At 39.2% G+C, this 27,659-nt stretch overlaps 1 protein-coding gene across 1 annotated transcript in view; it reads right to left on the bottom strand.

Moving 5' to 3' along the window:
* The window catches only part of ULK4 (unc-51 like kinase 4), a 252,824-nt gene that overhangs the window by 211,460 nt on the left and 13,705 nt on the right, over nt 1-27,659 (bottom strand). The window contains exons 13-17 of the mRNA XM_053468376.1: nt 27,427-27,531; nt 26,457-26,517; nt 26,173-26,348; nt 25,165-25,211; nt 19,528-19,606 (exon numbers count right to left, since the gene is read on the bottom strand). Of these exons, the coding sequence (XP_053324351.1) occupies nt 19,528-19,606; nt 25,165-25,211; nt 26,173-26,348; nt 26,457-26,517; nt 27,427-27,531 (468 nt within the window). The remainder of the gene's footprint in view (nt 1-19,527; nt 19,607-25,164; nt 25,212-26,172; nt 26,349-26,456; nt 26,518-27,426; nt 27,532-27,659) is intronic.

Below are 27,659 nucleotides of genomic sequence, written 5' to 3' on the forward strand. Positions count from 1 at the left end.
TATATATATATATATACACACACACACACACCCACACGTATGTATATATATATATATATATACACACACCAGTGTGTATATATATGTATACACACACACACACACACACCAGTATATATATATATACACACCAGTGTGTGTGTGTGTGTGTGTGTATATATATATATATATTTCTCCCCCCTTTCTCCCTATCTCTTACCTTATCTTCTGTCTTCTTTCTTCCATCCAGTTGTGGGAGCCCGAGGTCTGGCACTTCAGACCTCGGCTTCCCTGCTCTCTAATCACTAGGCGCCGGGACATGACATCATCCCTGCGCTCGGCATCAATAGCCGGCGCCTAGTGATTAGAGAGCAGGGAAGCCGAGGTCTGAAGTGCCAGACCTCGGGCTTCCCTGCTCCCTCATCACTACGCGCCGGCAATTGATGCCGGGCGCCGGGACATGACGGCATCCCTGCGCTCGGCATCAATAGCCGGCGCCTAGTGATTAGAGAGCAGGGAAGCCGAGGTCTGAAGTGCCAGACCTCGGGAAGCCCGAGGTCTGGCACTTCAGACCTCGGCTTCCCTGCTCCCTCATCACTACGCGCCGGCAATTAAAGCCGGGCGCCGGGACATGACGGCATCCCTGCGCTCGGCCTCAATAGCCGGCGCGTAGTGATTAGAGAGATTGGTGGCTTCGTGGGAACCTCCGGCTTGGTAAGTACCCGGCGTATAAGACGACCCCCCACTTTTAAGAAGATTTTGTGGGGTTAAAAAGTCGTCTTATACGCCGGAATATACGGTATGTTATTTTGGGGCAATTAAACCTTGACAGGAAAAAATAAAATAACAATTCTGCTAAGATGTATTTGCTTAGCTTACTATACACTGGAATTAAGGTTTTGTCTGTGGAACAGCACCTTAAATCTACTATGACAACAGGTTATTAAAGAAAAAAATGGCTAGAAATCATCTTGACTCTATTACCCGTGTGCTCTTTTATCACGTCCCTATGATGCAGAAAGGGCAGGGTCAGATACATATCCTTATTGTCTATATAACTAATTGGTTACCACCTCCTATGGTATCGAAATGGAATGTAGCCTGTTCACCCCATCCCCCGCAACTGACACTTGCGCATTGAAATCAGTCCAGGAGATCTATTAAAGATGAGCTTGTCAGCACGATATGAATTTCACGTCAAAGTTCTCCAATCGAGTCAGAGCAGTACATGGCATCTGTTAAGTTGGAGCAATTATCTATTGTGTATTGTGAAGAAAAAAGCATCTTAGTACCAAATAAAATTAAATTATTGTCCGCATTCTCCTTTAATTGAGTTGCCAAACTCGAAGACAGCCTATTTAATTCAATTCCAAAAAAAAGTTTTCCTCGTCTCGGTTTAAATATTGATAGCACTACTCCAAATGTTCTTTGTTACACTTGCTTATTCTGGGCCAACAAGGAATGATGTCTGTGTGAATAAATGTGTAATTCAGTGTTCCGAAAATATATATTTTATTTTTTTTGCTGAAATGAAGCACTTGCTTACTAAACATTTCTCGTTTGACAAATGATATGTGACTGTAGTAAAGAAACTAATAATTCACTATGCATTCATCTCAGCTTTAATAAAGCGTGCCCTTGTTCCTTCCAGATTCAAGTTACCCATATGCTTGTACAATATTTTAAATAAGCAGTTTCACAACTTGAACAAATCACACTATTATTTTTTTTTTTTAAACCTTAACGTCTTGGGGAAAATAGTTGGCTTTGCAAACAATTACTGTATCGTAATGGTATGACCCACACAGTCTGCTAGGGTGTTATATAAAACTAGGTCATCTAGTTGGTACAGAGGTGTCCACAGAAGTGCACATCAAGATTGGACACCATTGAATAAATATTGCTGTCAGTTCAAAAATTAGCATGTGTTATGCGAGCAGAAGATTGATATGACATCACAGATATGCAACAAATGGTTAGTTTAACACAGGTTCATGAAAAGGCTGTCCACTTATGTGGATATTACTTATAAACTAATCAATCAAAACCGGGAAAGTAGTACCCAACCTTTGGCACAAAGTGCTAGAATACAGTGATTTTCCATTGTTGATAGTAGTGACCCAGTGAAACTACCCATCTGAAAGGCTGCCCATTATATTCTACATAGTATGAAGTATTAAGAGCCAAGCCTGATTATATTCACCTTCAAGAATGGCTGACTGGCCATAATAGTTCAATTGATAAGATGGCCTTCGAAAATCCAACTTATTTAACTATGGAAAACAAAGTTCCTCTTTAATAAGATACATACTGGGATTGGTCCTTTTATAATAGATAATGGGGTTTATTCACTAAAAGGGTTGGCAGGAGAGTTGTGGGGCAGACCGGGTGAAGAAATTTTACCGATTGAGCTATATATATTATACAGGGCCAGCCAAGTTCTTCTTGCAGCAGAAGCTCTCCAGGGCTGGACCTCCCTAACCTATAGTGAAGTCAAGATGTTAAAACCTCAAGACGTTAAAACCTCTCTAATAGACACCAATGACTACAACTCTTCTGAATACTCAAATCATAGTAAATAAAGCTCTGAGTCTCTCATACTTATAACCATACCTGGAAACTCTCCGTGTTTGACCCAGAAAACTCTGGTAGAAGCACAGTTTCTCAGGCTCTCTGGGTCCTCCATTAAATGGAGGTGTTTCCCGCGATCTCAACGGGAATGCCCCGAACATCAGCGGGAGACCCGCCGTCTGTGGCACCATCCACCGTCAGTGGACAGTCCTTCCCGCATCCCATAAGGGTAGCCCGAGCCCATAAGTTCCCAGGTATGCTTATAACCATGTTTTTCCCTTATTGTAATAGAGGGAAACAAATCTCCCAAAGTTTCAAATCTCTCAAAGCAGTTTGAGTATGAGGAGGCTAATTTAGAGGATACAAGTTAGTTATCCAAAGTGGCACCGGTGAGGTTTTACTCATTTAGAGCAGCAACAGCAGGGTAACTGAATGAGAAGATGAGGGATAAAAACCATGCTAAAACAGGTCAGAATACAAATTAGAGAAAAACAAGAAGCTATAGCAGCTGTAATTAAACGATTTGTAAAATCTATACGTATTCAATTTGTTCCATTTCCTTTTTATTTTGGTATATATTTGTTTAACAGTTTAGAAACCTGACTGCCCAAGTAATTGGAGCATTGAAAACCAATGTGAGCAAAAGAAAAAACAACAACAAAAAAAAAAAAAAAAAAAAACTGCTATAGCCAGTACCGCAATTCCACCATTTAATTCACACTTATATAAAACAGAATAATGCCTGTGTGGGGTATAAGGCATGAGTTCCATCTGCATGAGTGTCTTTAACCCATGTGTGGCTGATTTGGAGCTTCAACCAAATCTAGAACTTTGATACAAATATCGATGAGTTCCATGTGTGCGTTCCATACAATCATTGATTGTCCTTGGGCTTCAACCCATGACAATTGATTTTACCACATTCAGGGATGGTCTGACAGAAGCACGTCGGATAAGAATGGCTTTTGGACTAGAGACAACACTGTTGGTTACACCGTCATAAATCACCGAAGCCAAGTTGTTTTCCATTTCTCATTTCAGTTTAGTTACTGCACCATTTCGCAATGGATAGAATTCAGCCTCATGGGTATAGAACTGCCACAGGCTAGTCAAGTAGACGGAAGCAAAAAGGTAAAGAAAAGTTCATACTAAAAAGGACATTCAGATTAATTATCAGCAGACTGTCGAAGTATAACATCTGTCATGCGAATATATTTCCACCTCCTACCAGCCCACTTATTCCCAAGGCTGTAATTAGTATCGCTTATTGTCCCCCAGTGTCTAGTAGGTGCATTTAAAATTTAACATAATAACTAGACATTTCCTACAAGCTGTCTATCAGTTCGATAACAGATATGTGTACATTTGAAGACAGAGGATTTACGTTGTCCAATCAAAATAAGAAGTTATTAGCACAGGCTGCATAATGTATCACTGCTTGAAATGAGGAAAAGGCTATTTCTAGGGGTCTGACAAGTCAAATCCAACTGTTCGCTCTTAGGAAGAACTTTTTCAGGAGAAAAGCAAATAATGATGCATATATTAGGAAATTGTATGGCTAATGAGATCCTGATTCATTTCTGGATTTCTGCTCATTTTAAGTATTAAGTCAAGAGGAGATTGTTCCAAGGAGGCTATGGCAAATGGAGAAAGCTGTTTAGGAACACAGATAGCCTGCACGAACTTCTACATCAAGGGTTCTTTCCTGTAGTGATTTGAAGCAAAGTGTACTATACTCCTGTTGAGGGTGAACTCTTCTTGTTACAGAAGTTGTGGTTAGAATTCTTACAGAGGAAGACATGGGTTTCTATAGTTTGTTACTCTTCAAACTGAAATGTTAAATAACTGAAATATTCTACAACATAAAATATATAACATATGCAACAACACATGAAGAGCACATCTGCTGCATGGAAAACAGCTGGGGAAAGGCAAGGGGGCAAATACATACGGGGAGATTCTGCAGAATCCCACGCTGCATTTGCAACAGAGACATTGCAGAATTTTGAAGCGACCTCTCAAGTATCATAAGGGGAAGGGATATTTTGCACTATAAAACAAAAATGTTTTTTTCCATATTCTCTAAGAAAAATGATTAAAATTACTACAGCATATTTCATATACTGATTCACATTGTATGTGATTTCATATATAATATATATTGCACAATTTTCCTCAAAGTGTACACAAAAATTACACACAAAGTTTTGCCTGCAGTTTTAGTTCTAAATTAAGCACGCTCATTATACAATGCTGAGTATTTTATGGTGGTATTTTATATTGTACATGTACGTTACAGTTATTGCTTGCTTTAAATGAGTCATAACGCATGAGATAATGTCATCATAAAGCAAGTAGGGCTGCAACAACTAATCGATAAAATAGATAATAAATCGATAATGAAAATCGTTGCTCTGAAAAATTCCCCTTCGTTTTATAATCTGTTTCAGTGTTACTCACAGCACTTCCTACTTACCAGTCCCTCCCTGTAATCACTGACAACTGGCCCTGTCCCTTCCTTTCTCCCAGTCCCACATGGCTGTGACACTCATCTGTGAGTATAAAATTAATATTTGGGCTGCTGAAAGTTAGGGGAGGTGGGGGTTAATTTAGGGGCCGTTATGGTTAATGGGGTGTTTAGGGTTAATTTAGGGGCTGCTATGATTAATGGGGTGTTTAGGGTTAATTTAGGGGCAGTTGTGGTTGATGGGGTCTTTAGGGTTAATTTAATGCCGAGGACTGAGGGTTAATTTAATTAATTTAGTAAGGTTAACTTAAGGTGTAGTTAGATGTAAAGGGGGGCAAACTAAGGGGAATCTAAATCCTGGGGGCAGTGAAGATTAATCCTGTATTTATTTATAAAAGTATGGTGTCAGTGTGCTGTGAACGGGTTTGTGAATCTATGAGGGCCCTATGGGATATCTGGGGGTATACGGCATATCTGGGGAGGACGGAGTGACATAACTGGGGGTATAATGCATACTGGTGTATAAGGCATATCAGGGGGTATAAGGCATATGTGGGGAGGGCAGAGTGGCATATCTGGGAGTATAAGGCATATAGGGTATATAAGACATATGTCTGGGAGGCAATGTGGCATATCAGGGGGCCGAGTGGCATATCAGGGGAGGACAGAGTGGCGTATCAGGGGGTATAAGGCATATCAGGGGGCACAGTGTCATATCTGGGGAAGACGGAGTGGCATATCTGGGGCTATAAGGCATATGTTAGGAGGGTGGCGTGGCATATCTGGGGGTATAAGGCATATCTTAGGAGGCAGTGTGGCATATCTGGGGGTATGTGACATCTTGGAGGCAGTGTGGCAAGAATGGGCTCAAATGTGCAAAACTGGGGGGGGGGCAAGTTGGGAAATAAAAAGAAATGCATTTTATCAAAGTTTTTTATTCTGCTGTTTGTTTTTAACATCCTGTTTGTTTATTAAATTATTTTAAATAAATGAAAAATTTACATTCATTTTTTTATCCGATCGAAAAAATAAATCGGCCAACTAATCGATTATGAAAATAATCGTTAGTTGCAGCCCTAAAATCAAGCAATAATGTATCGCATTCTACAGTTCTTGGATGTAACAGAAAGATGTGTTTGTACTCAAAAGGGCATTTTCCACATTGTGGATCTTCCCCGACCAAGTTGTTAGAGGATTTGCTCATGTTTTTCTGATCAGAATCCAAAAACAGAAAGTTGGCTCTGGGCTACACATATTTAACAATAACGTAATATTTGCTTTACCATATTAACATTTTTGCTCTGGCAGAGAGAGACTAGTATTTGGTAAAGAGGGCTTTGCGGGCTTACATCTCCTATCAGTCTCAACTTAAAATTTCAATAATTCTGTGCTGGCTGCTGTCTAAATCCTTAAGACTCCAGAAATGTGAAACTAGCACGCTAGCCTGCTAGACAGGTCAACGTACCATCACACTGAAGGTGCAGAAGGCACTTATAGAAGTGCCAGGACAAAATATTTACACGGATATAATGGTAATTAACATGCCACATGAATATCAGAGACAGTGGAAATCATTTAGCAGTGGTAATTAACACAAGTATATAAATGTCCCTAAAGTAACTTCCCTTCTATTCAGTCTCCCTTTTACGAAGGCTGTCTAAACCAATCGAAACTAATCAGAAGATTAAGATATAATCATCATGTGAATCCTGAGAACAGGAAATTAAGATGGTGGCTCCCATAGTATACAAATAAGGTCTGCTTCTTTAAATATATTCTATATATGGGTGCTTACCGCAGCGTTAAAATATACAGTAATATAGAAACAGAAGCAGGGGTCAGGACTGCGACCGGGCCCTGGAGTTCTGCCAGTCAGGGGGGCCCAAGTGCACCGATAATGAAGAACACCCCCCCCCGGGCCGTAGGAACCCCCCAATCGAAACGCTGTAGGAAAAACGACCGCTCGGCGTCCTTCTGTCTCCTCTGCTTCCTGCCACCACCTGCCTCAGCACTGCCCCGACTGCAATGGTGGGAGCGTGAGGCGTCCGTCTCGGTGCCGGCACTTGACACTGAGCGCCGGCATATGACGTCATATGCCAGCACTCAGCAGTGATGCCACGCGCACCGCGGAAGAGCAGCGAGACAGAGGCCTTGCATTCCCACCTCAGGACTTCAGCACGGTAGGTGAATTACAAAAGGGGGGTAGGCAGAGGGTAGATAGTGAGAAGGGGGGAGAGGGGGTAGATAGTGTGACAAGGAGGGGAGAGGGGTAGATAGTGTGAGAAGGGGGAGGGGTAGATAGTGTGAGAAGGGGGGCAAAGGGGTGGTAAGCATATTAAAAGAGTGAGAATGAATGAATTAATATGTCGATGAATTGTGTGTTATTTATAGCTAACCCCCCAAAAATCGTTGTTTACTGTTTATGGGGGGGGCTTAACAGATTCTCGCACCGGTGCCCTGAGGCATCTAGTTACGCCCCTGGTGTATACACTGGGAAGAGCCCTCTTTTTTCCCCCAATTTTTTCCAAATAACTCCAAAACACTATTATTAACATAATGATCATAGATCATTTGCCATAGCTATTAAATGCATGATGCACACAGCATTAGCAAAATTGCACACATATAAAACCCTATATATAATTATATATGTGCTACACTTATATCACATCTTTAAATGTTCTCTCTCATTGTGACTCAGAAATCCCAAAAAAAAATTCAATGTCGCTCAAATCCTTTTCATTCATTATGAGCCATCCATTCTTACTCAAGGGACCTCATGCCGTATGGTCTCCCAGAAAAGTGAAGACAAGGGTAAAAGTCCCACTGAAACCCTGCATATTCAAAAAACTTTGAAAGAAACAGATTTTCAAACTAGATGACAAATCAGATTATACGTAAGTAAATTTAATATTGAACACCACAGGCAAAATATTCTCACTGTCATTGAAACTGGCATGTGTCAACATTTGGACATCATAATAATTGAGCGCAGCTTTAAAAAAGCCAGCTGACACATAAGGGACATAATTTATCATTTTCAGTCTTCACACCGCCAATAAAACGTCCAAAATGACAAGCTTTCAATGTACATAAAATCCAAATAATCAAATTATACGAACAGCTGAATCTAATAGTTAACAATTGTGTTTGTTACTTAATAATATAAAGTACAGATTTCTGACATTATCAAACTATTCTCTCCAACTAGCAACTGGAGGCTGGGTATGACCTTCAGGGGTTCTAGTGCAGCACCCACAAAAAAACTTCCAAAAACTAGGTTATATACTCTATATACATACACATGTATGAAGTGTTAAACAGCGAACTATGTTATTATCCGTTCTCCAACTTCACAGATCAACAATGTGATCGCTAAATGGCCCCTTTAGACTATCATACTATCCGTATGCATCTGCCCCCAGTTGCAAGCGAGAAAGCACAATATAAATCTATGCTGCTTGCTGGCTTGGTAAATGCGGCAGGTGGGGTGTTTTGACCTCTGTATGCATCTATGGTAAGCACATCAATTGATTTCAAGCAGCCAATCAGTGTCAAGCATCATTGGACCACGAGGAGGCTGGCAGCTGCAGCTTCTACCTGCAACTACCTTTTTGTTTTTGAATAATGCATAATAACTTATATGTAATATTTTTTTAGATCATTGCATGAAAATGCAATTTAGGGAAGTTTAGGTTACACCCGGTTTCTAACTGACAGTATACCCAGCGATATATTCTGGCCTAAGCTGATTGCACGATCTGCCCCTTCGCTGTGCCGCTACTCAAAGGGCCAGTTAGAAGGGAGATCTCCGATTTCACCAACAGGCCCCTCTAAACTAAGGAGGCTGTGCCGAGCCAGATCAGCCACCATGGGATGCGTTACACCACAAAGCACAGGGATATGATGTCATATCTCAGCGCTCCGCAATAAGGGTGGCATCCATGGAGTAGTGGCTGGGAGCACTGCCCTGGGTCTGGCATAAGGCAGTGCCCAAGGCAAATACATCCCTGGGTATACCTGGTGTTAGGACATTGCATGGTCAGAATACATTTGTATTAGATTTGTAAATCTTATTGTAGAGAATAATCTGGTAGAGCTGATAACCGACATATTTTAGTATTTCTGGTACTGTATATTTTATTATTCATTTTTACATATTAATAATCAATACAGAAGAAAACCATAAAAATGAAGACGGAACAAACCGCAACCCCTATTATAACACTGACACAATAGCAATTATTTTTAAACAAATTTCCTGAAAACCGTTTATTTTAGAATTGATGTAAAATATTTAAGGAAACAGATCAAAAGATGGAAAATGAACCGTCCTTAAAATGCCAAAAGTGCAGGTAATGTCAGTCCAAAATGAATACCTCACTTCTGGGAAGTAGTGTTTATTAGCTTCAGTATGATTATCCCCCCCCCCCATTCATGAATTTAATTTCATGGTTCCTGCACATCGGCAAATATATTCCAACAAACACAGGACACTAAATTTTATAAAGACCACAAAGGACTTTTCTTCCAAACATAAATCATCCGCCTTCTGTTCTATAAATAATCAGAATTGAGACAAAGCCACACGCTGGTTACAATCGGAAGAGATTCGTGATTACAGGAAACTATAGAGTGAAACGGGCTGTATGGTGCTATTGGAGACATCAAATGCAGTCCTGTCATTACAGACAATTAGACAGAATGCTTTTAAAGTGGCCTTTGATGTGAGAGGGGCAATTTTAATACATAAAGTGAACTGCAACATTGGGATTACAGTTTATCTGGCGTCTGATTCAAGTATAACTCTGCAGCAATAAGTACACCCTCGCTTAGGGGTTAAAGGGCAGATCATAGAGAACAACCACTATTTCATATACATATACACACACATGCTTTAAACAAAACACTCACAAACACAGTTAAATAAGACACAAAATTAGTGTTATTTCTATCAATTTGTTTAACGCATCTGCCCTGCAAGTATAACATTCATTTTAAAGAATGAAAGAAAGTTCCCAGGAATGACTGTCCTTAAGCATTTAGAAGGCGTGTGACCAATGGTCATTACCATAGGGGTTTTTAGCACAATCCCTTAAGCATGTTGTTTCCTAGATCTCAAACACCCAAGTGTATCTGACAAGCCACTCCTAGCATGCAACCTTGTCATTCCTCCAACTCAGAGTTCGCTTAAAAGACTTCCACAAACCTATAAAAACTTTCACCCGTTACAACCAACATACTCCTACCACTCTTCAGCACATACCTCCACCTGCCCCGATGATGGCACAACTAAGTACAACCATAATGTATGCTGGTGTCAGCCCTAGATTAGGTTTCTACTGTTGTTGTGAGTCGCCACGCACATCTTCCTCCTTCGCAACGGCACTACACACAGACCGGCCACCTCCAAAAGGTGCTCACATTTTCCAATTTTTCTACGATACAAATTCAGACTCCATTCCTTTACCTCTCTACACATTGCCAAACCCACTTCCCTCTCTCCAAACCCTAAATGTCTGGGTTTTTATTGCTTTTAATACCCTCTTCCATCCCCTCTGCAGCCACCGTTAACAGTTTTTGTCCTGTCAACCCTAATAACTCCTAACGCTTCCTTCCAATATCCCATTCATTTACCCTTTTGTTTTTTTAACTGTTCCCATCAACCTACAAAACAAAGTACAAGAATGTTAACACTAGAGAACACAATTTAAATTCCTGACTTTAATGTATTTCTTTGTCAAATGTTGTATAGTGGCAATTTTAACGTTATCAGTAATTTTCACAGTGCCCCCTGAAATTATTATTATTTGTTGTTTTATATAGCGCCATCAAATTCCGTAGCACTGTACAATGGGTGGACAGGACACAACAAGTAGTATGTAACATAACACGTTGGCTAACAGAGACAACAGGTGAGGAGGGCTACAGAAGTGCCTCAGAAGCAATACATCTAAATAAAAGAAATCCCTACACTATGTAGGGATTACAGCTGTATGTCAGATTTTATTTTTTATATTTAATATTAATTACATTGTAACAGCCAATTTAATGCATACAAGGTTTTCCATAATGACAACCATTAGGTAGAGTGAAAAAGTGAGCAAAAATATAAATCTAATTAAGTTAAAGCATGAGTTTAAATCACGACATGGTTCCACTTGATTCAGTAGCATCTCAGAAATTATTACCAGTGTTCGTTGGTTTTGAGTAACAACCTTAACACAGTAATGAAACTAAATTTACTGACAGTGCTTTACAGTACATTGGTTGATTAAGTCACAGACCGAGCTAGATGAATATGTTGGTATTATTGAATACATGGGGTTATAGCACGAAATATAGATGGACCTTCACAAACCTTTACTTTGTTACACAAAGGTAAAACCAGCTTACCTATATTAGTCCTTAAAACCTTACAATGTATTCTTTTGTATTATTAACAGGGATGCTACTTTGTGCACGGATCTTGTTGACAATTGAAAGCGATAAATTTGTGGCATACATCCAAACTATGCCATCGCAAGTCCAATTTCTTGTCACTATCCCAAATTTGTAAAGGACCTCCCCTGACTGGTCCACAAGATTTTTCCACACAGACCCCAATTACAACTTCTTCCCAGCATTCTGGCAACGCACTAAGACGACATCACATCATGGCATTCTCCTTTAGTGGTTTTCCAAAGAGGGGAGGGCTGGAAAAGCCAAATTGCCCCTTGCAGCCACACCCTCAGTAACTAACACGGACTGGCACACAAATTTACAAACACTCTTGCACAAACGTACACATTCATGTATACGCACTCATGCTAACACATGCACATTTATATCTATTCATGCTCACACTAACAGATACTTACAAATGAACTGAAACTCTAATTTTTGGTGATGAGGTCACATGCGTTATCTTCCCCTGCATTGTTTCATTTGTGGAAAACACATATTATATACTTTACCAGCATTTCAAATGGTCACAAATGTACAATTTAGTTTGAGAGATACTTTTTATGTGCTGTTGTGACCTATATTATTTTGAACTTTAGAGCTATAAAAAAAACCTACAATTAACTCATGTCCACCATATATTCTAATCTCCTAAAAGAAAAGAAAAAAAAAAAAGTAGTCAGGGGAGGATACGACAGAGGTATATGGCTCAAAGGAGGGGCTTTATTTAGCATACCTCCCAGGCACACCTGGGAGGTATGCTAAATAAATAAGTGGCATACTGCTTCCGAAAAAAAAACCTTATAGTTTGTCACACAGAGTCATTTTGTCAAGTTTCAGTCTAATGTTACTTGTAGACTCACAGATGCTTGCAGAAGTACTCCAGCACTGTAAATGCCAGCTAAATTAGTTGTAGAAAATCACCTTAATGCTCAGACATGGCTTTGATTACCACAATCCATATTTTTCATCCACTTTCAAAGGTCGCTGTGCTTAATGAAGTGTGACCTTTTTTCGTGTTCTTTGCTTTTCTCAAAATTACAAAATTAAAATAGGCAGAGGCAATGACACAACATATTAGCAATAACATAAATACAGAGTATACAAAACATGCGGCTATATACATATTTATATATACACACACACACACACCTAGAGAGAGATAGATAGATATATATATATATATATATATATATATATATAATGATACGTAGCACTAATAAGACACACATCACTGTTAAAGTAACAGCATTTTCTATGATGGTGTAGCGCCCAGAAGAGAATTGTGATGCGAAAGGGTTAATAGTGTGAAGACTTGATGTTATAAGGGTTAAATCATTAAAGGTCTGTTTTGTAGCTAGTTTTGTGTAGAAACAGAAGCTTTGTCTCAAAATATGTTGCAATAGCATATGGATTCCTAGATAAGAGTTAGTAAGTACACTTTGATGAAAGTAACCACAAGCTTATAGAGTTGCTTTAATGAGCACCCTTTTGCAAACTTTCATGAATTACTAAAGATATAAAAGGGAGAGAGAGAGACTCAGAGTATGGTGTCTGGTGTTTAGCCCTGCAGCCCACCTCTAGCTGTAAGGCAGCATAGAGCTTTGAGGGTCTCCCATTGCAGGAATGGATTTAAGCATAATCTGTTCCATTCTTCTTCTAGTTGGTTATTAAACTATATGCATCGTCCATTGAGTGAAAGCATCACCTCTGTATCCTCGAACCCGAGGTGTGTGCCGTTGCGGGTTAAAACAGATGGATTATAAAGTAAAGTAATTAAAGTAAGATAAAACAGGTCCATCTCTCTAACCTCATCACGCAGAAGAGGGTTTCAAGAAATCTCCTTACATTAATTGTGTATGTTAACTCAGACCTTCTAGAAGGAGAAGCTTACTGGAGCTAGACCTTTATAATACACAGAGCAGTTGGTGACTCCAAGTTCTTAGTCACCCTCTACAGCTCACGGATTATTGAATAAAAATGTTTTGGTTTTTTTAAAAATGCAAAGTATCAAACAAAAGGACAGCTTCACATTTTTAAATACTAAAATGGTTTATAGCATTATGCATTTGTTCTTGTTAATTATTATGCACATATTTATGATTCCACTTTAATTATACAGAAAAGCAGACACTGCATTCAGTAAAATCCTTTTATAAGAAAACAGCTGTTAGCGATTACCAAAGTTGAAATTAAAAAAAGTAAATGGAGAGTAAAAATGTTTGCATCGCTATATATAGCGCTTCTTCCTGAAATTGTTCATGTTCTTATATAGCAGCGACAGACATCCGATGCTGTTGGAGGAGAATGTAATCGTAAAGTGTGAATATCCCAATAAACAGTAGGGGGCGCAACAGCACAGTTGGCTAGCTAGATGTGGTGGCACGGTTCTAAAATGAAAATACACAACATTGTTGGATGCATTGTCGGACCAGTTATTCATGCAAATAAAATGGATCTGTCACATTTTACAAATCCGTCGTTGTACAGTTCCCGGCACTAAACAAACATGGGGAAGGATACGAGTATTGTTATTACAATTGCTTTACGCAGTATAATCATACCTGGGAACTATCTGAGTTTTGCCTTTTTGGGGTTACCTAGGGGTAATTTCGGGTCCCGGGAGTGGCATGCCCCATTCCCCGCCCACTTCCCCTATTAAAAATAGAGCATGGCCCGCAACATCAATGGGACTGCTCACCAGACGTCCGAGACACCGCCCACCCGTATCCCACAAGGGGGTCTCTGGAGCCAGAAAGTTTCCAGGTGTGTGTATAATAATCGATTATTGCTCTTCTGCATTCGGCTGTTCACTCAATAAGTCATTGTAAAGGTCGGGTGTGGAGAAAGAATATAAATTACAGACGGGAGATAATCGTCCCTTTTAAACGAAATAAATATCTATAACCATTAGGCTGTAAGAAATAAATAAATTTAGATATTCTTAATACCGCAAAGAAAAGAGCAGGATATTTCAGTTGATAAAACAACCATCAAACGTACGTCTGTTTAGGGTAAAGCATTCATCCTGTACTGTCTTAAATACTTGAGTTTTAACAAAAGTACAGGAGGAAAGTTTATTTGACTGGAGGAGAAATGTTAGTAGAAGAGGTCAGTCTAAAACTAAAGGGTCAGAGGTTTAGATGTAATGCAAGGAAGTTCTTCCTTACTGAGAGTGGTAGATAAATGGTAAAACAGTCTCCCAGCAGAAGTGGTGGAGGCTAATACAGGGTGGGAATTAAACATGCATGCGATAGACATAAAGCTATCCTGCATCTAAGACAAGACCACGGACTGATTAATGTAAGAGTCTTTATATTGGGAAAACCATGGGCAGACTAGATGGGCCAAATGGGTCTTCTGCTGCCAAATTCTATGTTTGTAACTAGATGGCTTCCCTAACCAGAAATGCTCCCGAAAATAAGTTTTGCAAGACATCAATGATTTTAATGGAGCCATGCAGTGTACACGGCTATAATGAACGGAAAAACCCCATCACTACCCCACGAGTAATCTGTACCTCATCATTCTAGAAACTGGCCTGTGCCAATAGGTGATTTCTAGTTAAATAAACGGCAGTAGGCGCCTATTCTACATACATATTTCTAACAGATCAAAGAGAACCATCCCAGTAACTATGCATCAAAAAAGAGATCATCATTTGGTCAACATTTGACTTATTCTTGCACTATACTTGAAATGGCTGCGTGCAGCACAGAATGTACAATGTTCTGCTAGCCGGAGACACCGTGATTAATATCTAATGTGTCCGTCGTTCTGCTGCTGAATGTCAAATAAAAATACCATACTGATGGATAACCGTTCCTAAAACACATTACTAGCGTACAGCTTTCACGCCAATCTCAGGACTGCTACCACGTTCGTACTTTTCCCATTTTGTGCACGCTGCCAAATAATTAATTGTAATGCCCCCTCCAGTAAATTAAATCAGACCGGACTGTAAGAACTAACAAATTAACCGCAGCTGTGATTTTCACCGAGATATCAAGCGTATTAACGTCCCTAGTCTTACTTGGAAATGCAGGAACATAAATGCATGAAAAACACAAAATGGAGACAGCTTGAAGACATGTTCCATAATTAGGATTTCTTGAAAATTATATTTTGGCCAGACAGATTGTTAGGAAATGTCAGAGTGCCCTCTGCTGGCATGTTGTGGAAGTGCAATAAGCTCCTGCAAAGCATTTATTACTATTTATTGTTTTATATAGCACCATTATATTCCACAATGTTGTACAATGGATTAACAGGACATAACAAGTAGCGCAAGACATAATTTGACTAACAGACAGGAGGTCTTGTATAATAGGGCTGCAACTAACGATTATTTTCATGATCGATTGAGTTGGACGCTTATTTTTTCAATTAATCGATTAAATCGGATAAAAAAATAAATGTACATTTTTCAAGCAAATTGTTAAAAGGAAACAGCAAAATAAAAACAAAAAAAAATAAACTTTGATAAAAATGCATTTCTTGTTCTTATATCCCAACCTGCCCCCCCCCTCAGTTATGCACATTTGAGCCCAGGCTTGCCACACTGCCTCATACCCCCAGATATGCCACTCTGCCCTCCCCACATATGCCTATATACCCTATATGCCTTATACTGCCACTGTGCCCCCTGATATGCCTTATACCCCATTATGCCTTATATCCCCTATACCCCCAGATATGCCTTATACCCCCCAGATATGCCGTAGTGCCCTCACAGACACAATACTTTTATAAATAAATACAGGATTAATCTTCACTGCCCCCAGGATTTAGCTTCCCCTTAGTCCCCCCCCCCTTTACCTCTAACGGCACCTTAAGTTAACCTTGTTAAATTAATTAAATTAACTCTCAGTCATTAGCAGTAAATTAACCTAAACACCCCATTAACCATAACTGTCCCTAAATTAACCCTAAAACACCCCATTAACCATAACTGCCCCTAAATGAACCCTAAAACACCCCATTAACCATAACTGCCCCTAAATTAACCTCCACCTCCACTAACTTTCAGCAGCCCAAATTATTAATTTTATACTTACCATTAGATGAGTTGCTGAGCAGGGTGGACGCTATAAGGAAAGGGGTGTGGCCAATCATCAGTGTGACTGCAGGGAGTCTCTGGGAATCGGAAAGGGGCAGGCCAATCATCAGTGTGACTGCAGGGAGGGACTGGGAATCGGAAAGGAGCAGGCCAATCATCAGTGTGACTGCAGGGAGTCTCTGGGAATCGGAAAGGGGCAGGCCAATCATCAGTGTGACTGCAGGGAGGGACTGGGAGGCAGCAACTGCTGTAAGTGATCGGTCGGATTATAAAATGAGGGGTATTTTTCAGAGCATTTGTCTGAAAAAAACCTTCATTTTATAACTGATAAAATCAATTAGTTACCAAAGATTTTCATTATCGATTAGTTGTTGCAGCTCTATTGTATAATTCATCTTGAATACTCACAGTTACTCATTGTAAATCATCTGGACTTCAGCATGCCTTACAGAGAGCCAACATCAATCAGACTTGAGCTGGCCCTGCATAATGCATAGCTGAATCCATAAGGCATAAAACATGTAGGATAATCCCTGTCACTCTGTGCTGCTACAGTTCACTACAAAGCCTTACAAATTAGCAGATTTTAGTCTAGTTAGTAACCGGGATTCCCTTTACCGAGCTATACTTATCAATTTATATAAGTAGAGTGTATTACTTTTTCATACATTTATTCTTGTTTTGCTAATTCAGTGTTAAAGATACAGAAAATGAGACATGAAAATAGCTTTTTCACATTCACTTGCCAGCAGAATTTTGAGAAAAACATGGCGTACCCACCAATAGGTCACCTACTAGTCCTGTTCGAAAGAAACCAAGTTATATAGTTTAGCTGAATGTAAGTAATGTGGGGGTCCATAGCATTAGAGGGATCATCTTGGAAACGAGCTTTTTCCCGTTCCTGGAACACCGTATTACATTCTATCCAAATGGAAAGAGTTTTGTTCACGACAAGGTGCACGGTGCAAAAAGCAAAAAAGTGGTTACAATTTATTATTGTGCATAATGAAGCGGCCATCCTGGCTAGATTCTCCTGCAAGAATGGCTAAGCTGGGCCTGCATAATGCATAGTTCAATCATTACGCTGGCTCAAGGAACTTCACCGTTTAATTATACACCAAGCCCTTTTTGCAACACTCAGCAGTTGTCACCATCACAACTTTATGACTAAATATATTAATGAAAACTTCCTATATCTTACACTTCTTTGTCAATCTGTGTAATCGCTTTGGAGATATGTAGTTTAAGAGTTAACTCTGTGGAAAGTATGAGCAGCGGCAGACTATGACATGGCCACAAATCAATATCGTGTCCTGTCCTGAAGTTTTCTTCCTTCATATTTCCTCGCAAAGCGAGGTAAATACACCCCATGGTCCTCCAAGGCACATCGTTCTTCAAACAAACTATGGATTTCCTTTAACTGAGCAAAATAATGTTAATTAAAGACCAAGAAATCTATTAAAACAGAGAGCTGCAGTTTCAAAACTGGTAGAAGCAAGGAAATCTGAAATGACTTCTTACTTCTTACTAAATGGACCTTGCAATCACTAGGTCAATGAAAACATTTAATGCTTGTCCAAACAGGTACGTAACGTGAACCACACTGTTACAACCGTCCTCTATATTTTCTACGTAGACGTATAGAATTAATCAACATATAGTACCATCACAATACAGTGAGGTTATATTTCCAATATTTAATTTGTATATGATCTGCTAGCTCGGTCTCACATCATTATATCGATTAACCTCACAAGGTGCTTAGACATTGAAAGCTCACCCCAAAAACTGATGCAAAGACAACCATTGCAAAAACAAACATTGATATTCATGTAGAAATAAGGCACAATCCAAATCTCAATAAAAACAAATATTGTAGCTTTATTGGAGTCCGTAGTCCATAGAAAATAAGAATTGATGACATATCGTGCAGAAAATTTTGGAGACACAACGCGTTTCGCACATTTAGTGCTTTCTCAAAAGCCGCCCGGGCTTTCTAAGGACCACAATAAAGCTACAACAAAAAGGTATCCATCTACACTGGTAACTTCTTGACTTCCAGACCCAGCAACACATTCAATTTAGTAGAGTAACGGATTTAATGTTAAGGGCGGCAGGTTCTAGTACTCGGGGAACTCTACTAGTCTAGTGGTGACCAGACGGTTGAAAACCGTGACAAAAGCGAAATTTTCTCTTTTCAAAATAACGGAAGTTATCTATAGACCTGAGCAGGTAAAGCTTTCCACCAATTCCACTAATAGCATAAACATGAAGAAAATAAGCATAACAAAGTTAATTCATTATACAATGAGCTGCAGTCAGACATTTCACCCATCAGTTGTCAGGGTTGGTTCCTCATAATGTATAGTCAATGAAGGAAAATGTGAGGTTTACTTAATATCATCCATACTTGCTATTCCGGTATAGTAGGAAATTTGTCATATTACATTAACCTTAAGTACTCCAAGAAGAACTTTAATGAGGGAACATACTTCCATGAAAACTTAACTATGATTAAGCGCCTCCTTCCTGGCAGATATTTTTATGCAATAATAACAAAATGGTCTCATAGTATCTTTGGACTAGGTACGTTGATGGGTTTTCCCTTTGTTGACTTGTTGAATTGGCCGCTTCGTATACAAGCCTGGATCTACTGACTGTTTTACACACCCAAGTAAAGGCTGGGTGTTCCAGTATTGCATTGCAGTATTGCACTGTTCTACTGGGTTCTTCTTTAGTTACATTTATCATGTACAGAACATGTTTACATTTATAGCAAATTTAGTTTAGGTATTTTGGTAAGTTCAACATTGATCAAGCTAATGTTATGCACAAATTAAGCATTGACAAATAAGGTGGAACCTTTTATGCAAAGCCTTAAATAAACTTTGCCTCATCATTTATAAAAAGAAGGTAGAAGTGTTAAACCTACCCAAAATTGTTATTACCCAGAACAAACTTAAAATTGACTCCCTAGCTGATATAAAACAGCAGATGATTTGTTTACCTCTATCACAGGCACACTTTCTTTCAGATGAGTTGTATGTGCAGCCAGCAAACCAATTGCTTTCACCACTTTGGCTCGTCTGTCAGGGAGAAAAACCAAAATATTCTAATAAGAATAATTAACATTAGACTATTGTCATCATAGATTTATAGCACCAAAAATAGTATGCAGCTTTTCATAAGCTTCAAACTAGAACATGATGTAGCGATCTTACAGTAGCTCAATGGGTCATCAAGATTTTACAGTTCTAAAATATTTGGTGTTTCATAATGATGTAGCAACAATACACTCTACTTCAAAATGCTCTTGTGTTTATAACTTGTATATTAGAATCTAAGTGAAGAAAACATTTACTTAGTTTTCTGATCTAATCGGAAACATTTCTACAGAGCCAGATTCAAGAGTCAACATCTAATTTTTTTATGAAAAGGTTCTGACTATAGATGTGGTTTTAAATCATCTATGTTCATTTTTTACAGCAGCTGGTAGCATAATTCAAACCACCAAACAGGTTTCGATGCATTTTTAACAAAACAATTAAATAATCAGGCAAAAAAAAATGTAAAAAAACTAAGTAAAAAAATCTAACCCAAACTACATTTCAGTTTCCAGAGACAATGCAAGCAAAACTAATCAGCCCCAAAGACGCGGCTGTCAGACTGATTTGAAATGGGGACGAGCAGAATATATCCTGACCCGACCTGAAAATACGATTGCCCTTTGGATGCACCATCTTTAAATTTAATTGGCATAACCATGGATGACCTCATTTGTGTAACCCTTTTGAAGATTATTTCTGCATCTGCCACCACACGCTCCCTTGGTAATTAATTTTACATCTTCGCAGCCCATATAGTTAAATGAAAAAAATCCTTGCTTGCGTTGAAGGTGAAGCTTTTTTATATACCTATCTCCATAGACTGGTGTAGAGGCTGTTGCATTATTATTTTTAAATTGATGCGTATAATATCTACGTATCTGGGTAGAGTGTTAAAATATACATTTCTTTTTCCAGAATAAAGAATGGCTTTGAAATTACAGTTAAAATTAAAATTATCCAAAATATATATCAATAAGCACAGGTTCCCTGGGCTGCATTAGAAGGGCTGTGCTCCTTTTAGATGCTGTGCTCCAGTATATGACGTTATAGCCCAGTGCTCCATATCTTAAAGGCACGGCACGCCTTTTAATGAAAGGAAGACACAGACTGCAGATGTGGAGGATGGCAGAAGTTAAATACATTTCTGCCAGGAACAATAAAAACAGTGTTAATTTGTCTTTAACAATATAAGGGCCAGGGAAAAGAAGCCTCTCATAATCTTTTACGGCAAAAAAATCATGTTGCGAGTGACATCACAGAAGATGTCTATTCACTAAACTGAGTGAATTGAAGTAAATTAATTAACATGCAAGTTGAAAATGTGAATTTGAAATTTACAATACAATCTGTTGTGGATGGGTGAAGATTTTAATTTTTAGCACAGTTTCTTTTTTTTCTATCAGCTTTTGTCAGCTGGCATTGTTCTTTACTCTTTCCTTTTTATTTTCGGGATGGCCCTTTCCTTTGGTCTGAGAACTGAGGACTGAATGGATCATTGCTTGATGGGCCTTTAAAAGGAAAGGTTTTTCTCCCTACCTTTTCCAAGAGTGTGTTGGATGGACTTTATCCCCCCGACTAGGGTGAAGTATGGGCTTTTTTTTTTAAAATATACTGTATATTTTTTATATAAGTAAACAGGGGGGTGGAGATACCTCTATATGCCAATACCCCTTCCAGGTTTACCCCCCCCCCAAAGACACAAAAAGGTGGGGGGGAATAGTAGTGGCCAGCGCTGACTGACACACCTCCCCCACTCCAGCTTCGTTAATCCTGCAGTTCTAGGCACCTTATATATATATGGGTAGTAGAAGTATTATTAAACACTCATCTACAGACACCAGACATGCCAGAAATTTCATGCTGCTGCCACAACCACAAGGGATTCTGGGTAGGCGCATGCAAATAAGGTTAACAATTATCACCTTTGCCTCTATATCTTTATCCATCACCTTTTACCCACCATAACTTATGTAATGGTGTGTGTAATATATTATACATATATATATATATATACACATACACATACACACACACTATTATGGATTTTTAGAGAGGCATAATATTCCAAGTTCACATTTACCTTGCACTCCCTCGCCTATAACTCACACATTTTGAGATCATATGTTTATGCAAAAAATTCACAGATTAGTGAATCTGCAAGTTGTTTTGAGGGTGTTAGCAAGTGAGGGCCTGTAACCTCTGTTACATAGCACAATTGCCTTTTTATCATGCTTCAGGAATTAATGAATGTGTAGTCCTATTGTATTTTTTGCACAGGAACATATTTATTTTCAGCACTGCCAACATATACTGGCACTGCACTTAATAAAGACATGCAGCTCCTGGGAACAGTGTACTATGGAGGCTGTGCCACTTAGGGTAGCTAGACACCTCCTTTACAACCAGCACATTGGAGTAGTGGTGCAGCCTGATCATCCAACAGAACAATCTGACTCCAGTATTGTGCCACCTACCCCCGGACCAGATGCCCTGGACCTAATACTAGTCAGCTTAGGCAGAGTACACCACTGTTTTTTTTTTTTTTGGGGGGGGGGTTACATTTAATACTTGTATCATCACATGTAATAGCATTTAACATTTGTTCAGTTCAACCAATTGTTGCCCATATCATAGATCCAGCTTTTCATTAGGAAGGCAAAGTAAGAAATGAGAACGAATTGTGTTTTGTGAACAACATTTCCATCCACTTTAGGTTAAAGAGACTGTCCATTGTATCGACAAATGCAACACTTGCAACAGTGAAGGGGTTAACCTTTGAACCTACGAGTCAGTTATGAAATTTGTTCTGGAGTTTTGGAGGAGACAGCAATGCCCCGCATGACATAGTTCTCAGACTTGGATTATTCACTCTAAAAATACCATTCTGCTGAGACGGTATCAGTACAAGCAACCAAACAGTTTGTTCAGTTTTATTTTTTTTAGCATAGGATTTAATAAATTTGACTAAAGTATGTCAAAGAAATGTGCGCGTCAGTCCCCAGAGGCACTAATTAGCTGAGGTCGGAATACGGAGTACATTTAAGACAAAATGACCCAGTTAAGCAGATACAGCTAATCCATCCCAATAATGAGTACAAGTACCATGGAAAATCAGCTGGTGCCCTCGTGGATTTATGAAAATGTGTGCTACATAATCTGTGTACTTCTATTAAAGTAAACTTTCTAATCTAGAAATGGATAAAGAAAAAATATGTAAAAAGTGATTTTTACCTTTTATAACTAAATGAAGCATTAGAAAAATCATTCTTAGTACTGTAAAATGTGCTGTAATGTAAAATTGCAACCTACATACATCCTGCCAGTGCCGGTATTGTCAATGGACAGCTCTGCTGAGCAGGACAGTAAAACACACACTACAAAAAGGTAACTTTTTTTTTTTTTTTTTTTTTTTAACGGAAACGTTTAAGATTATGTATGTGCTTCCAGGGGCTAACATACCTAGACACACACTCGCTAATATACCCAGACACATGTAACTCACTTCATGCTGTCAGACACACTCAACTCTTTTACCCCGTCTTCAGTTTATCTTCACATACTGCTGCCATGCTAATCCCGCAGGGTCACGCAATGTTATGTTACCCCTTCCTCCTTGAAATTCGGGACATAAACTGGTAAGCCCAGGACTCGGGAATTACCTCTGTATCTTTACTCATGGAGCATGCTGCCGTCTTTCTCTGTGGGGGCAACTGGCCCATTGCCCCCTTGGATCCACCCATGTATACATGGATGAAATGTCACCCCACCTCTGTATTCTAACTGTGATAGCAACCTTGTGTCGAATCACAGACAAACTAGTGTCACATGTAGACTGTAGAAGTTTACGTTTTAAATAATTCATTCACGTGTCCTTTCTTAACCTGGGGCATGTCAAGGTCAGTGAATGGGAGATAAGCTTTAGGGTGGAGGGTGATAACTTGCTTCATCTTTATATGGAATACATCAAATTTAACAGGAAATAAGAAAATGTACTTTGTTTTTGTCTCTCATGGAGTGATGGTGTTTCTGAGCCAGATATCAACCTGCTTCACACAAGCAAATACTACATTGATTATAGCACCTTATTTATCTGAAATACTGCAACAGCTGCAAAAGTGCAAATTACTTGTATTATATAATGTATTATATAATGTAAAATTCTAAATGGAAATGTAAGAAATGGGACAATGAAGGACAGATATGTACACTGTATGTATGGGCATCCTCAAAGGGAAGGTGGGGAGTAGAGCCCTGCGCGGGACTACTTTTTTAATCCCGCTCCCGCGGTTTTTAATCCCGCTCCCGCAATGTGGGTGTTCCGCTCCCGCCACTTTTGTGGCCAATCCCGCCCGCCACATTTGTGGCCAATCATGCCGCCTCCTTACCTGATTTCCCGCGCAGTCCCGCGCGGCTGCCCTCGAGTTGTTCCCTCACGGCATCTCTTCTCTTGCTCCGCCCAGGAACAAGGCGGAGTCACAGGAAGTGACGTCACATCACGTGACTCCGTTTTGTTCCTGGGCGGAGCAAGCTAGGAGACACTGTAAGGGAGCAGCAAGAAGGCAGCCTTGCGGGACTGCGCAGGATTACCGGGATCCGCAGGTACAGTGCCTGACCGCCCGCAGCCCCAGCAAGACGGCCCGCGCCCGCAAGTTTTTTGGCGGGTCCCGCGGGACCCGCCTCCCAGTGCAGTCCTCTAGTGGGGAGCACAAGGTCTCTAATATCCACCAGCTCCATGATGTCATCATGGAGGAGTGGAAGAGAACTTCAGTAGCAACCTGTGAAACTCTGGTGAAATCCATGCCCAAGAGGGTTAAGGCAGTGCTGGAAAATAATGGCGGCCACACAAAATATTGACACTTTGGGCCTTATTTGGATATTTCCACTTAGGGGTGCACTCACTTTTGTTGCCAAGGTGCTAGACATTAATGGCTGTGTGTTGAGTCATTTTGAGGGGACAGCAGATTTACACTGTTATCCAGGCTGTACACTCACTACTTTACATTGTGGCAGTGTTGTCACATGAAAAGATATAATAAAATATTTACAAATATGTGAGGTGTGTACTCACTTTTCTGAGATACTGTAAATATATGTGAATGCTGTTATCAGCCTGTATTTGTAGGAGGGGGTCTTAATGGGGTATTTGTGTCCTTCCCGCCCACACCCACCCTCAGTTCACTCTCTGTGCTCCCCTCAGTTTCTATATTCTCTCTTTCCTATCCCTCCTCATTTCCGTGATGTTAGGCCCTTTCCTACCTAAGGTGGCGTGTTCGGAGTCTCGGCACCTATTTAGACCCACGATTTGCACATGTTTTACATCTATTCTAACCCACTGGGCGTTTCACGGATATTTTACTCCTACCACAAATATAAAAAATGATACACACAGATATGTTTGCTGCAATAAATCCAGTGGGTTTGACGCAAACTGGATCCCATTGTATGCTATTCAACTATATACTTATGGCAAGAGTGAGCTGATAAACAAATACACAATGGTAAAACAAAGAAAAATAAAATGTTTGTTTATCACTTACATATCCCAGTTTGGTGCCATTCGCAGCTGCTGGATCAGAGAAGGAAACTAGAACAAAAAAAGATATGAAATATACATGTTAAATTTAAAGGAATACTCATAAAACCAGATAAGACAATGAAGTGGATACACGTGATAACATTAAGTAAGGACATACGATAGATTACATTTTATTAATGTTATTAGCAAACATAAAAACAGTTAGGCAACAGGAGATCAACACAGGACACATACTATCAAACAAGCTAGAATTGGTTAGAAATCTATTACAACCACACTGGCAGGGGTAGGGTTAATAATGTTGCTAAAGACCTAAACATTTTCTAGCAAGGGATTAATATGTGACGTGCAATTCTGGTAGTACACAATAGATGTCTAGCAGTTAACAGCGAATTAGTTTGAGAATATGTGACAGTGCTGTGTGGAGAAGATGTATAAGAACCTTCACCAGTGAGCTCTGTCAACACATATTATATAGCGAAACATGCGCAAGACCCGCTCTGCAGAGAATTAAAGGTCTAAAGAATCTTAGAAAGGTCACCAGCCTGTAAAATCAGATGTGTTTTAGAGGATTCACATTCACGTGCAAAATAGTTTTTCCATCATGGCAACCAACGGAGTGGTCCAAGCAACAGGATTGTTGCATTGATTGCTATGGTGATAAAACCACTTTTTAAATCTTTGCACCAGAATCGCTTTGTATCCATGTCCCCACTGTGGCCGTCTCTTGTGCGTAGAACACAATGGCTACCATCATCCGCCATGCTTTCATTTGCATTTCATAGATTATATTAGGACAAGAAAGGTGGAAAAACTATCATGTTTGAAAAAGGTTTATTTGCCACTAATCAGGACTGATTTCACCCAAGAAATATAAACCTTGAATGAGAAAAATCGAGAAAAAGCACTCTGGTCATCATCATCTTGTAGGTTAGAGGCTAAGAGGCTTAAGCCTGTTGTTGCCTGGGACCAATAATCAAATTGTGTGTTTCTGGGAAACATTACTTACAAGCTGTGAGTTGATTAGCCTGGTGGCAATTTCTTTGTGAATGCAGAGCGTGTTTATATAGCAGAGCAAATTAAGCTTGGCTCGAGGCTGAGCCTTTTCCGCAGAGTCCATTGCCGAGAAGAGCTGATTCAAGAACGAATCCCAGTCTTGGTCTTTCAGAGATGCGAGCTTTTCAGCTGTAAATAAAAACGTATATCGTCACATGAATGGCAGTGTACACACAAAAAAATTACATATTTTAAATTGTAGAGCGGCTGACAACAAGCTATTTCAACTACTCTTACCAGAGTGTGCAGGAAAGCTCAATGACTTTGCATCAAATCGAACAGGCGATAGCTTCATAATCTGACAAAAGAAAACATTTTCACATTCAACAGAACTATTACACAAAGAAATGTATTTTCTAACAGGCTCGTATCGCAAGGTAAATGCCTGTAACCGTGAAACATGACACAGATCCAAATGCATTTTTATTACATCGCCTTGAGAGCTACATACCAGGTGTTTTGGTTGTTATTGAAGAATGGGGAGTGTATTCTTTAGAACGAATCCCAGTTTAATACTAGGACACACAGTTTAAATAGAAATATTTTTTTCCTAATTTGCCATTATATGACATACTGCATTTACCAAATAATTCATGATTAGAGTGATCATACAGATACCCTGTGATTATAAATGATGAAATGTTAACCACACTGCTCCTCATAGACCATTTGCACGTGACAAAGACCCAGCTGAAACAGGGAACCTGCAGTCTACACATACATATATATACATATATATATACACACACACATTATATATATATATATATATATATATATATATATATATATATATATATATATATATATATATATATATATATATATATATATATATATATACACACATACACACACACTAGGTCGGATCCAACTCCTCCCTCCCGTCAAGCAATTATTCAAAGTTGGCCAATATCCTAGTGATATTTCCCAGGCCATAATAAAATGTACAGAGATGTATTTCTAACCCTTGTAGCCACAATATCAGGCGGCATTTAAAAATCCTTGTTTTGGGCAAACTATGCACACATAACAAAAATGTGTTGTGAATTGTATAGCATGTGTTTGTGTTGGTTTTGGTGAAAATGCTATGAGTAATAGTGAAGGCAACGTTAGCCAAGCTGTTACGTTTTATTTAAAAAAATATATATATAAACAATACTAATACTAATAATAATAATAATAATAAAAACAGCAACTTCAGTACCTTTGGATTATCTATAATAGGTGTCACAGCAAGATCTGTATCCGTGAAGATGAGGGCCTTAATTTTACGCTCTACATCCTGTTTATCAGAATAAACATTTTCTGCCTGTATAAAAAACAGTAAATTGCAATTAGATGTTGTATACATACAGTGCTTGTGTTGCATATGAACCTGGTGTTTGGAGAATGGTCTGAGTCCCAACCTCCTTCAGTTCAGCCACTGGAAGTTTATGC

The sequence above is a fragment of the Spea bombifrons genome, chromosome 5 (assembly GCF_027358695.1).
Source record: "Spea bombifrons isolate aSpeBom1 chromosome 5, aSpeBom1.2.pri, whole genome shotgun sequence".
NCBI lineage: Eukaryota > Metazoa > Chordata > Amphibia > Anura > Pelobatidae > Spea > Spea bombifrons.